Source organism: Babylonia areolata, chromosome 1 (genome assembly GCF_041734735.1).
Source record: "Babylonia areolata isolate BAREFJ2019XMU chromosome 1, ASM4173473v1, whole genome shotgun sequence".
Lineage (NCBI taxonomy): Eukaryota > Metazoa > Mollusca > Gastropoda > Neogastropoda > Buccinidae > Babylonia > Babylonia areolata.
Genome location: NC_134876.1, coordinates 25,582,777 through 25,595,317, shown reverse-complemented (window position 1 = coordinate 25,595,317; position 12,541 = coordinate 25,582,777). Strand labels below are relative to the sequence as shown.

The window sequence follows — 12,541 nt, the reverse complement described above, 5'->3', positions numbered from 1 at the left end:
TCAGGTTACTTTTCATTGCTGTTTGTGTTATCCTTTTCCAGGCTGGCTACTCCAAAGCAGAAACGACCCAGTCTTTGATGCAGAATATACTGTATCTTGTCAGGTATGTGTAATTATGTGGTCAGATGTGAAAGGAACTGCTGTACACAAATGTGCGTTTGTCACATGCAAAATATTTATTTCATCAGAAAATGATTGGTGTTCACAATACACAATACACAAACTTTATTGTCTGTACTTTGGTACAGAGATTTTCTTTTTGGCAGCAGCACATGTCCAACATAAGAAGAAAACAACAAACAAATAAAATGAATAGAAAATAAAAAGATAAATTGAATGGCACCAAATGGAAATAGCTATATACAAATATACAGATTACTGAAATTCATGTGCCTCTCCATTTCTGTCAGCCAAGCCACATTGCACATCTTCCCACACCACACCCACACACACACACACACACACACACCACGCGCACACACACACACACATTCTCTCTCTATCTCTCTGTGTCTCTCTCTTCACAAAGCTTTTGTGAGTCATGGATTTCAGATCAGCTGCCTCAGTACTGCGAAGCCTGTTTGGGTAGATGTATGGTGATGGAGCTGTGGCAGAATCAGTTAGGTGTTGGATTTCTGATCTAGTGTTCACCAGCGGTCAGGGTTTGAGGCCCCCATTTTGACACGGTGTGTGTCCTTTGGAAAGGCAACGTAACTCTCATTTTCCTCAGTCCACCCAGGTGTGAATGGGTACCTGACTTAGGTTGAGGTGGGTTGAGACAGGGGTAGGAGAGGACTGCGCCCTGCCCTCCTGTGCTGAGCCCTACACACAGTGAATATGAACACACTGCCCTCCTGTGCTGAGCCCTGCACACTGTGAATATGAACACACTGCCTTCCTGTGCTAAGCCCTGCACACAGTGAATATGAACACACTGCCTTCCTGTGCTGAGCCCTGCACACAGTGAATATGAACACACTGCCTTCCTGTGCTGAGCCCTGCACACAGTGAATATGAACACACTGCCTTCCTGTGCTGAGCCCTGCACACAGTGAATATGAACACACTGCCCTCCTGTGCTGAGCCCTGTACACAGTGAATATGAACACACTGCCTTCCTGTGCTGAGCCCTGCACACAGTGAATATGAACACACTGCCTTCCTGTGCTGAGCCCTACACACAGTGAATAGGAATACACTGCCTTCCTGTGCTGAGCCCTGCACACAGTAAATAGGAATACACTGCCTTCCTGTGCTGAGCCCTGCACACAGTGAATAGGAATACACTGCCTTCCTGTGCTGAGCCCTACACACAGTGAATAGGAATACACTGCCTTCCTGTGCTGAGCCCTACACACAGTAAATATGAATACACTGCCTTCCTTTGCTGAGCCCTACACACAGTGAATAGGAATACACTGCCTTCCTGTGCTGAGCCCTGCACACAGTGAATATGAGCACACTGCCTTCCTGTGCTGAGCCCTGCACACAGTGAATAGGAATATACTGCCTTCCTGTGCTGAACCCTGGACACAGTGAATAGGAATACACTGCCTTCCTGTGCTGAGCCCTACACACAGTTAACAGGAATACACTGCCTTCCTGTGCTGAGCCCTAGAAACAGTGAATAGGAATACACTGCCTTCCTGTGCTGAGCCCTACACACACTGAATATGAACACTGCCTTCCTGTGCTGAGCCCTGCACACAGTGAATAGGAATACACTGCCTTCCTGTGCTGAGCCCTACACACAGTGAATATGAATACACTGCCTTCCTGTGCTGAGCCCTGCACACAGTGAATAAGAATACGCTGCCTTCCTGTGCTGAGCCCTACACACAGTGAATAGAAATATGCTGCCTTCCTGTGCTGAGCCCTACACACTGAATAGGAATACACTGCCTTCCTGTGCTGAGCCCTACACACAGTGAATAGGAATACACTGCCTTCCTGTGCTGAGCCCTACACACAGTGAATAGGAATACACTGCCTCTGATGGCTGTGATAGGCCACGGGACATTTCACCGTTTTAAAATTTTAATAATTCTGCAACCATGAGCAATTCTGTAAGCGTAGCTGTTTGATGAAACAATGAAACAAATGAAATCCAACAACCAGCAAAAGAAATCTGTCTGGAAGGGGTGCTAAATCTTTTAAGACTATTAAAATGAAAGTTAGAACCAGTATGGAGTTCAAGAATGGCTTAGTCATTTGCATTGTTAACTGAGTTACCATGTTTTGGTTGATATAAGATTCACTGGTTTAGAAGCTGAGCCTTTGGTTCTAAGATTCAGGAAGAAAAACAAGAACAGCTTTTGCTATGGACTCTCCCATGTCAGAAATGATAATGGATGCAGACAAGTGTGTTGATTCATCCATACAGGCTTGTCTCATATATATATATATATATATATATATACTTCTCTCATACAAGACATCATGTTTGTTCTGGTCTTCAAGGGAAAGAACCTTAAAAGTCCCCAAAATAAACTTGGAGACTAGTCTTTTGGCTATCACAGTTTTAGTATTTGCGCTCCCACTGCCAGTTAGTCTTCAGCACCAACAAACTCTCCCTCTGTTCAAACCCCAGCTAAAAACTCATGTGTGTTCTGTAAGGCGTTTTTGTCATTTTTTTCTCCACTGTTAATCTGAGTTCTTTTCTCTTCATGAGAGTGTGTGTGTATTACTGAATGTGGTTTGTTGTTTTGTGGTGAGGCTGTGTGTGTATTGCTGAATGTGGTTTGTCATTTTGTGGTGTGGCTGTGTGTGTATGACTGAGTACGATTTGTCTTTTTGTGGTGTGGCTGTGTGTGTATGACTGAATGTGGTTTGTCATTTTGTGGTGAGGCTGTGTGTGTATGACTGAGTATGGTTTGTCATTTTGTGGTGAGGCTGTGTGTGTATGACTGAGTATGGTGTGTCATTTTGTGGTGAGGCTGTGTGTGTATGACTGTGGTTTGTCATTTTGTGGTGTGGCTGTGTGTGTGTGACTGAATGTGGTTTGTCATTTTGTGGTGTGGCTGTGTGTGTATGACTGAATGTGGTTTGTCATTTTGTGGTGAGGCTGTGTGTGTATGACTGAATGTGGTTTGTCATTTTGTGGTGTGGCTGTGTGTGTATGACTGAATGTGGTTTGTCATTTTGTGGTGTGGCTGTGTGTGTATGACTGAATGTGGTTTGTCATTTTGTGGTGTGGCTGTGTGTGTATGACTGAATGTGGTTTGTCATTTTGTGGTGTGGCTGTGTGTGTATGACTGAATGTGGTTTGTCATTTTGTGGTGTGGCTGTGTGTGAATGGGTGATTGCCACCACATTGAGGCTGAAATAGCTTATAGAAATGCACTCTACAAATGCTGTTCATTCATTCTTCTTCTTCTGCTTCTTTTTCTTCTCTCCTTCTCCTCCTCTTCTTTTTCTTGTTCTTCCTCCTCCTCTTCCTTCTCCTCCTCCTCCTCCTTCTTCTCCCCATCCTCCTCCTCCTCCTTCTCCTTCTCCTCCCCCTTCTCCTCCTCCCCATCCTCCTTCTCGTCCTTCTCCTACTCCTCCTCCTCCCCATCCTCATTCTCCGCCTCCTCCTTCTCCTCCTCCTTTTCCTCCTCCTTCTCCTACTCCTCCTCCTCCCCATCCTCATTCTCCGCCTCCTTCTCCTCCTCCTTTTCCTCCCCCTCCTCCTTCTCCTACTCCTCCTCATCCTTCTTGTCCTCCTCCCTCCCCCTCTTGTTGTTGTTGTTGTTGTTGTTACAGTTGTCATGGTGATGATTGCAGACAGAAGGGGGTGGGGGCACTGTACAAGGGGATGGAAGCCAAGCTGGTGCAGACCGTGCTGACAGCCGCCCTCATGTTTGTTGCCTACGAGAAGATAGCGGCCGTCACCTTCAGGCTGATGGGCCTGCAGACCCCGGCTTCCAGAGCCTGATGCTGTGCCCTGTGCCCTGCATTGTGCCCTGCCCTGTGCCCTGCCCTGTGGTGGGGAAACGTTAGACTGTGTCACTGCTTAGTCAGGATCTCTGTTCGACCAGGTTGCAGTATGATCTTTCAGGCTTAGTTAGGATCTTTGTTCAGCCAGATCACAGGTATATGGTCTTGCTGAACTGTTTCAGGCTTAGTTAGGATCTCTGTTCGACCAGGTCACTAGTATGATCTTGTTGAAATGTTCCAGTGGGTAGTTAGGATCTCTGTTCAACTAGGTCACTAGTATGATCTTGTTGAAATGTTCCAGTGCGTAGTTAGGATCTCTGTTCAACCAGGTTGCAAGTATGATCTTTATAGCTGCTCTGCACAGTTGTTGTACTGCTTACAGGTAACACTTTCCTGTATGTGAAGGACTTGTTGATCCCATACAGGTAACACTTTCCTGTATGTGAAGGACTTGTTGATCCCATACAGGTAACACTTTCCTGTATGTGAACAGCTTGTTGATCCCATACAGGTAACACTTTCCTGTATGTGAAGGACTTGTTGATCCCATACAGGTAACACTTTCCTGTATGTGAACAGCTTGTTGATCCCATACAGGTAACACTTTCCTGTATGTGAAGGACTTGTTGATCCCATACAGGTAACACTTTCCTGTATGTGAACAGCTTGTTGATCCCATACAGGCAACACTTTTCTGTATGTGAAGGACTTGTTGATCCCATACAGGCAACACTTTCCTGTACGTGAAGGACTTGTTGATTCCATACAGGTAACACTTTCCTGTATGTGAACAGCTTGTTGATCCCATACAGGTAACACTTTCCTGTATGTGAAGGACGTGTTGATTCCATACAGGTAAACACTTCCCTGTATGTGAACAGCTTGTTGATCCCATACAGGTAACACTTTCCTGTATGTGAAGGACTTGTTGATCCCATACAGGTAACACTTTCCTGTATGTGAACAGCTTGTTGATCCCATACAGGTAACACTTTCCTGTATGTGAAGGACTTGTTGATCCCATACAGGTAACACTTTCCTGTATGTGAAGGACTTGTTGATCCCATACAGGTAACACTTTCCTGTATGTGAACAGCTTGTTGATCCCAAACAGGTAACACTTTCCTGTATGTGAAGGACTTGTTGATCCCATACAGGTAACACTCTCCTGTATGTGAACGCCTGTTATTGATCTCACCCTGTGGGAAGGCAGGATTTTGTGTGAGTCTAGTGGAGACAATGACCCTTTGAGAACTGAGATCCTTCTGATGTTTTGAATGCATATGGAATGACTTTGGGCTATAAAACTTTTATTGTTTTGGTCTGCTTTTTATTAATTTCATTGTTATTTTTTATCGTTTTATTATCTTGAACAGAAAAGTCTTGGAAACTGTGAAAGAAGTTTTTTTTATGAAATAGAGGGTTACAGAAAATTTATGAAGCAGGCTAATTTTCTTCTGTTTATGAAATTCTTTAAACATTATAGATGTTGTTGATGTTGTTTTTCAGAACTATGTTGTTGTACCAACATGTGGTTGAAAATGTAAAAAAGTGAGTATGTTCTATTAAATTTCATCATTTACAATGATTTTAACAATCTTTGAGTGATTCTGTTGGAGTTCTTTTTTTTTCTTTTTCTTTTTTTAAAAGTTTGTTTATTAACTTCTTTTTTCTTTCCTAATTTGTAATATCCTATTACATGTAATGTGATCAGATTTACAATTTGTGTGTGTGTGTATGTGCATATGTGCGTGTCTGATAAAAGATCTGATGATGTGTTGAACAATGCTTTTTGAGATTACTGTTTTGCCTGTTCATTTTGTGTTGGGATCCTTTTTATGTTTTTTTTTTGTTTTGTTTTTTTTTTTTTTTTTTTTTTCCAGTTTGATATCATCATGATGACTAGTCTGTGTGATCTTGTGAAAATCTTTTTGATTTATATCCATGTAAAGAAAAAAATCAACTGTTTTGTCAGATGTATAAGATGTCTTTCTACATTTGGTATTTATGTAAAAAACAACAACAAATGAACAGAAATGTCAGATTTGTTCAAATATCGTTCTACATTTGGTATTTATGTAAAAGAACAACAATAAATCAACAGTCATGTCAGATTTGTTCAAGTATCGTTCTACATTTGGTATTTATGTAAAAAGCAAACAAACGAATCAACAGTCATGTTGGATTTGTTCCATATTCCGTTACAGATGGTAGACTTCACTCCCCCTCCCTCCCCCGTCCCCCACACAGGGATGCTAAGGCTCGTTCAGCTTGAAAAGTATCCCCACCTTGTGGAAATTGTGTACCAGAAAAATCACCTTTTCTATTGTTCTCTTTGTTCTTTGTTTCTGGCTTTTCCCTGATGTTAGAGAAGCAGAGAATTGTGCAAGGTCGGAGGTGTTCTTATGGCTACTTGGTCTTTTTGTCAGAAAGGTCAGTTTGCTGCTGTTTTGCCTTTCTCTGTCTCAAGTGACTCTCTTTTGTTTGCGTACATTTAGCTGTGAAAATCAAGCTCTTCAGTGTGAACAAGTGTGCAGTTTTGTCTGAATGTTCACCTCACAGATAATTTTAGACTCAGATCTTTTTTTAATTCCTTTTTTTATCAGACATTATGAACAGATATTAGGTCAGGTATACATTGGCATGAGACTATCAAAATATGTTTGTTTGTTTTTTTACTTTCCATTGTTCATTTACTGCATCAAGGGGTTGTCAGAATCAGAAAAATAGACACCACCAACATCAACAAACAACAACAAAATGAAACAAAAAAACACTGTAATACATTGGTGTCTGGTATCAGACTCAGTACAAGGGTTACTGAAAAGCTCATTGCAGACACAATACTCTCTGAAATAAACCATGCAAATGAATATATAAATATTTTTCCTTTTAGTGCCAAGTGTTACATTTTGAAATGTTTTTTTTAATTCATGTTACATGGAAAGTTGTATGGTGCTCCGTGGCGTGAAGGCCAATTACTCAGTGTTAGTCTTGTGTTATGTTGCTTTGTATTGCAATGCACTTCTGTTTGGTTAGTGTTGTCACAACAGATTTCTTTGTGTGGAATTGTGGCTGTTCTGCCTGGGTAGAGTGTGTGGCTACAGTGCAGGATCAGCCTCCCCCCTCGTCTTTATTTGATGTTTGAATGTTGTTTCTGTTGAAGTGTATTTTTTGTGTCAGCCTGCTGGGTGTTTGTTCATTGTTCTGTGGAAATCAAAGTGTATGTCTGTCTGTGCATGTAGTTTTCTGAACATTCCTCTTTATCCAATATTTTTACAATTCTTTGTTGTGATTATGTTCAGGGAAAAAACGAAAAAACAACAACATGTGTATGAGAAAAAAAGGAAAAGAAAAAATGACAGCTGGAGATGTGTGTGTGTCTGGTTTGTTGTTGTTTAAGATATTAGTATTATGGTTTGAATTCTAGTTTTGTGCAGAAATGAAACTGACTTGTCCGTACAGTTCACATGTAATTGATTGTGTTGTTGTGAGCCATTTTTAGGTGAGAGAGAGATGTGGAGCAAGAGCATGATGAAAGTGAAGGAAACAGTGGGGGAGTCAAGGAGTGTGATATTTCTGGATCATCATGAAAAACAATTTGCTTGTTCATGAATATCACAAGAGGAGTTCATATTTATTCATTTTTATTTTGGATGGATATTTTTTCTATTTCATAGTCATGGTCAAATGTATAAACAACATAAAATGATTATATTCTTGTATATTCTTCTTGACAATGATCTTTCCCTGAAACAACATGACACAAAAACTTGCAGATTAGCACACTTCGAGCTCAAGCGTATCTCATCAATTTGTTGGCTTTTTACAAAAGAAGCAACCAAGACTCTAGTCTCTCCTTTCATCCTTTCTTGTCTTGATTACGGTAACTCTGTTTTCATTTGCTGACCTCAATCTGTCATTCAACCTTTGCAGCACACTCAGAACTCAGCTGCTAGGCTTATTCATAAATCATCTAAAAATCAGCACTGCACTTCTTTACTTTATTACTTTATGAATTACACTGGCTTCCACTTGAACAAAGAATAAAATACATGTGCTCCTGTCTCTGCTTCAGAGTTAGCACAGGCTCTGCTCCTCAGTTGACACCAGGCTCTTCCTAATTCCACATGCAAACAGCATGGCCAACAAGCCTTTTCTTTCTCTGTAGCTAAGCTCTGGAACTCTCTTCCATACTCTCTTTGACACAGTCAGTCCCTATAGTCATTGAAGTCAAGCCTGAAAACACATCTCTTTATCCATTTCCATAATTAGATTAATCCCCCCGCTACCATTTAAAAACATGCTGTTTCCATGCAGATTGATTACTTGATTGTGATGTGTGTGCATGAGGAGAGAAAGGAGGAATATGAGTTCTGTAGCCTGTGAGTGTATATGTGTGTGTTGTGTGTATGTTTGTGAGTGTGTGCATGTGTGTCCCAGTGTATGTGTGTGTTGTGTGTATGTTTGTGAGTGCGTGCATGTGTGTGTGTCCTAGTGTATGTGTGTGTGCTCACATGTATGTTTGTGTTTTTAAGTTGGGGGGATGAAATATTGAAAGTGTAGATACTTTCAAATATTTGGGGATATATATATTTTCATAGATCCCCTCGTGGTGATACAGGGGTCTTTCAGAAAAATAGCATCCCAGGCTTCTGGAAATTCTGTGCTGGAAATTTCTTCTTTTCTATCACTCCCTTTGTTTCTGCCTTTTTTTCTTCCTTCACTGGTGTCTCTTTTTTCTGTCTTCCCAGTCCATTTCCCTTGCTTTTTTCAAGCAAGCCTTGACACTTTTTTTTCTCTTTTCTGCAGTCTATGATGTACTATCTGTACTGTTTTGCTCTGGCGATTTATCAGTGAGATGTAAACACTGGGATGGGCACTAGCTGCCCATTCTGCAGTGTTATTTGCCTATATGGCCTTTTTATGTGTTTTTTGTTTGGCTTTCAAGTATTGTTATTTCTTTTTTACAATTTTTTGTAATCTGGGGATGATAAAGTAAGCGGAAGGGCTGGTGTCCTCAGCATGGCCTAGTCTTATTTGCCATAAGGAGCTAAATGGTTGGGGTAGTGTGTTATGAACTGTGTTTTGTGGGTTTGTCTTTGTGTTTTTATTTGTAGATGTGACAGTTTTGTGTTGACGCAGGTGAGAATTTGTATGGTTTGACAGTCCTGATATGGCCCTGTGCAGTCAGCTGGACTATAAGCAACAAGAATAAGACTAAGAATTTTCATAGATCTGGTCACTTAGATAAATGTAAAAAAATATATGTATGACCAGGCCCAAAGTGCTGTTTTCATTGCTGCAGTTGGCTCAGTACCAACACCTGCCTGTAAACATTGTTTTAGATCTATTTCATTCAGTGGTGTTGCCAGTTCTTTAGTATGGGTGTGAAGTACACGGCTTTGGGGGTCTTACAATCATAGAAAAACTACAGCTTAAAGTATTGATGCATCTACTTCATTTAAACCATAGTTCTAAGATAGAATTGATATACAGAGAATCCCATTTCTATTCATGCTAAAGCACGAATTGTAAGGTTTTAGACATCGTTAATTCTATCTCAGACAGATGATGCATAATGTATTGTGCGATTTGCGTAATGTTGGTGTTGATATAGCTGATTAGTTATATTGTGTTTGAAATGTTCTTATTCAAACCAGTTATTATGTTTGGGAAACAAGTTTTCCAGTGCCGATAATAGTTGGGGAATTTCCATGTGGCTTTCCAAGATAATTATGTACATTCATGGCATGAATCTTTAGACTGGAGTAACAAATGCTTGTCATACAGAAATTATGAAAACAGGCTGTATATGAGACAGATACATTTATTCGCTGTTACAAGTTTACATATACACATTGGTTAATTTTCGATTAAACAATCATAGGCCTATGCTTGAAGTTGGACAGTGATTTGGCATTTCCCATGAAGAACATTGTTGTAAAGACTATGACAGAAATGAACTTGGTGATCAATTTCATTTTTTTTTGGAATGCCACAAATACGACACAAATCAGAAATAAGTTTATTCCAAAGATATATACATGCATTTGTTCAGTATACAATTATTGTAAACATGTTGTCTAGAAGCAAAATGATTTGTTAGATTTAAGTAAATTTGTTAAGTTGTTTAAGGTTGTGCATGTGGCCGCTTTATATTATTATGGAATGGAATCTCAGCGATCCCTTTTGCTTGTTGCTTTGCTGAACATTTCTACATTTTCTTTCGTTGCTCATAGCTTTTATTTCTTCCATGCTCTAAAAAGGGTTTCAGGATTAAAATGTCATTGCGTCTTTGTATGAGCATATGTGTGTGTGTGTGTCTGTGTGTGTGTGTGTGTGCCTCTGTGTGTGTGTGTGTGTGTGTGTACATGTGATATGTTGATATGTGTTATCTCTTTTTGCGTTATGAAGCATACCATAAAATTGTTCCTTTGGTATTACTTTTTGCAGTTATTGTAAAACGCCTTTAGTTTTGGAAGGCGCAGTGTAAATTTCCATTATCATTTGATTCTCATTATATTGCGCCTAATAGACATAGGAGGCAAAGTCCATCGATGAGATTAAGTGATTCATTCTGTTGTGTCCACCCCCTGTCACGCTTGAGGCAGTGGGAAGGGAGTGCCACTGTATGTTGGCTGCTGTCTGCAGTGTTGGGCCTTGGCTCTGAATTCAAGATGCATGAGCAGTGTGATGTGTCAGTGTAGATAATTCAGTTAACTTGAGCTGGAGTTGTTCCCCTACTTTCACTCTGATATTACATTGACTCATTGAGCCCTATACCCAAGCATTGCTCTGGTGTCAAAATTTGTCTCATTAAAATAGTTTTCTTGTTCCTACATTTGCATGAACTGCAAAGGAAAGGGAATTAACTTCGACAGTATTTTGGGATGTGTCCACACATAATTTGAAAGAAAAACAGCATGTTTTTCTGTGTTTTTTCCACATCAGTATGACATGGAAGCCTGCTAAGGCTGTGAACTCCACACAGTTGAATGGGTTAAGCTCAGTGTTCTAGTTCAATGGGTTTTTTTATTTTTACATGGTGCATTGTGTTAAAGGTTAACTTGCCTTTATCTTGTAGAAAGTTGCTTATGCTCATTTAAGGTTAAAAAAAAAAAAAAAGGTATTGCAAATTCGTGTTTCAAGAGCCATAAGGTCCTTTTCTTCTCTGTGCTAGACACGAATGGAAACCAAAGGCAAACTTATTCAGTAATTTTGTTGATCTCAGTTTGATATCTTAATTTCATGTCTGTTTTTCAGTTTTCATCTTGATAGTGAAAGGGTAGGTTTCGTTTTCATACATCTGCATTGGTAGTCAGAACATTTCATGAATAATTGAATAAGATCAGAGATTTTGATACTCACATAATTGGTGTTTGTATGAAATGATATTATTTTAAAGTTGAACTTTGTGGCATTGTTTCAATAGCTGGTAAGAAGCTCATCCAACTTTGATCAGAAAGATTCACTGTGTTCACCCCACCCCCGCCTCCTCCCACCACCCCCTTTCCTTCCACTCAAAATTTAGATTATCCTGTCCTTTTCACAGACAAATATTCAAATAACAAAAGACAAGTATTCAAATACACAATTTGCTATTTACTCATCAGATTGCTTTCAGTACAAAATTTTGGGCTATTTTCTGTAGATTACGCTCATCTGAAACTATTTTAGTTTAAACTCTTGTATTTTTTTTTCAAACACTTTTCAGTCAATATTGAAAAAGAAAAAATCTGTTCCCATGTGGTGACAGCTGTTTGGATATTTTCCATCTTTGATGAGCATAGTGTAGCATATACACTGGATGATTTTTTTCTTAATTCTATATAGTGGTCTGTCCGCTTGTTCCTTTCAATTTACTTGACAGAATATTGTTGGCACACCTAGCATACAAGGTTTGGCTTCATCTTCTTTAAAGTTCACCTTGCTGACCCGCCTGAACTTTGTGATCACTGTGGGTACAGAAGTCGATAACTGTGGGTACTGTGGATACAGAAGTCGATCACTGTGTTGATCACTGTGTCGATCACTGTGTTGATCACTGTGGGTACAGAAGTCAATCACTGTGTCAATCACTGTGTCTACAGAAGTCAATCACTGTGTCGATCACTGTGGGTTCAGAAGCCGATCACTGTGTCGATCACTGTGGATACAGAAGTCGATCACTGTGTCGGTCACTGTGGATACAGAAGTCGATCACTGTGGATACAGAAGTCGATCACTGTGTCGGTCACTGTGGATACAGAAGTCGATCACTGTGGATACAAAAGTCGATCACTGTGTCAATCACTGTGGCTACAGAAGTCACCTGTTAACGGTGGCATTGTGGTGTTGGACATCTGATCCAGTGTTCACCAGTGATCAAGGTTCCAGGCCCCGTTCTGGCATGGAGTTGTGTCTTTGAGGAAGACATTAACTGATTTTCCTCACTCCACCCAGGTGTCAATGGGTATGTGACTTAGGTTGGGGAAGGTTAAAACAGAGGAAGGAGAGGATGGGGCCCATCCTGCTTTCCTATGCTGAGCCCTTGGCACAGTGGATAAGAAGTCACTTCCCTGATGGCCGTAAGGATGAAGGGAAAAATGGGTTTCCCTCATTGAACTGTTCTTGTGTGCTG

The 12,541-nt window shown here is 40.3% G+C and overlaps 2 protein-coding genes across 4 annotated transcripts in view; one reads left to right on the top strand and one right to left on the bottom strand.

Annotated features, from left to right (window-relative positions):
• The window catches only part of LOC143281114 (peroxisomal membrane protein PMP34-like), a 31,401-nt gene extending 26,860 nt beyond the window's left edge, over positions 1-4,541 (top strand). For 2 of the 3 annotated variants that reach the window (XM_076586092.1, XM_076586106.1), the window contains exons 8-9: positions 42-103; positions 3,766-4,541. In XM_076586092.1, the coding sequence (XP_076442207.1) occupies positions 42-103; positions 3,766-3,916 (213 nt within the window). In that variant the 3' untranslated portion in view covers positions 3,917-4,541. The remainder of the gene's footprint in view (positions 1-41; positions 104-3,765) is intronic. The other variant, XR_013055098.1, reaches the window with a different exon arrangement.
• LOC143294308 (uncharacterized) overlaps positions 1-12,337 on the bottom strand; it is a 42,429-nt gene extending 30,092 nt beyond the window's left edge. The window contains exons 1-3 of the mRNA XM_076606030.1: positions 12,280-12,337; positions 11,878-11,965; positions 3,854-3,961 (exon numbers count right to left, since the gene is read on the bottom strand). Coding sequence (XP_076462145.1) covers positions 3,854-3,961; positions 11,878-11,965; positions 12,280-12,337 — 254 coding nt within the window. The remainder of the gene's footprint in view (positions 1-3,853; positions 3,962-11,877; positions 11,966-12,279) is intronic.
• Positions 12,338-12,541: the final 204 nt, after the last annotated feature.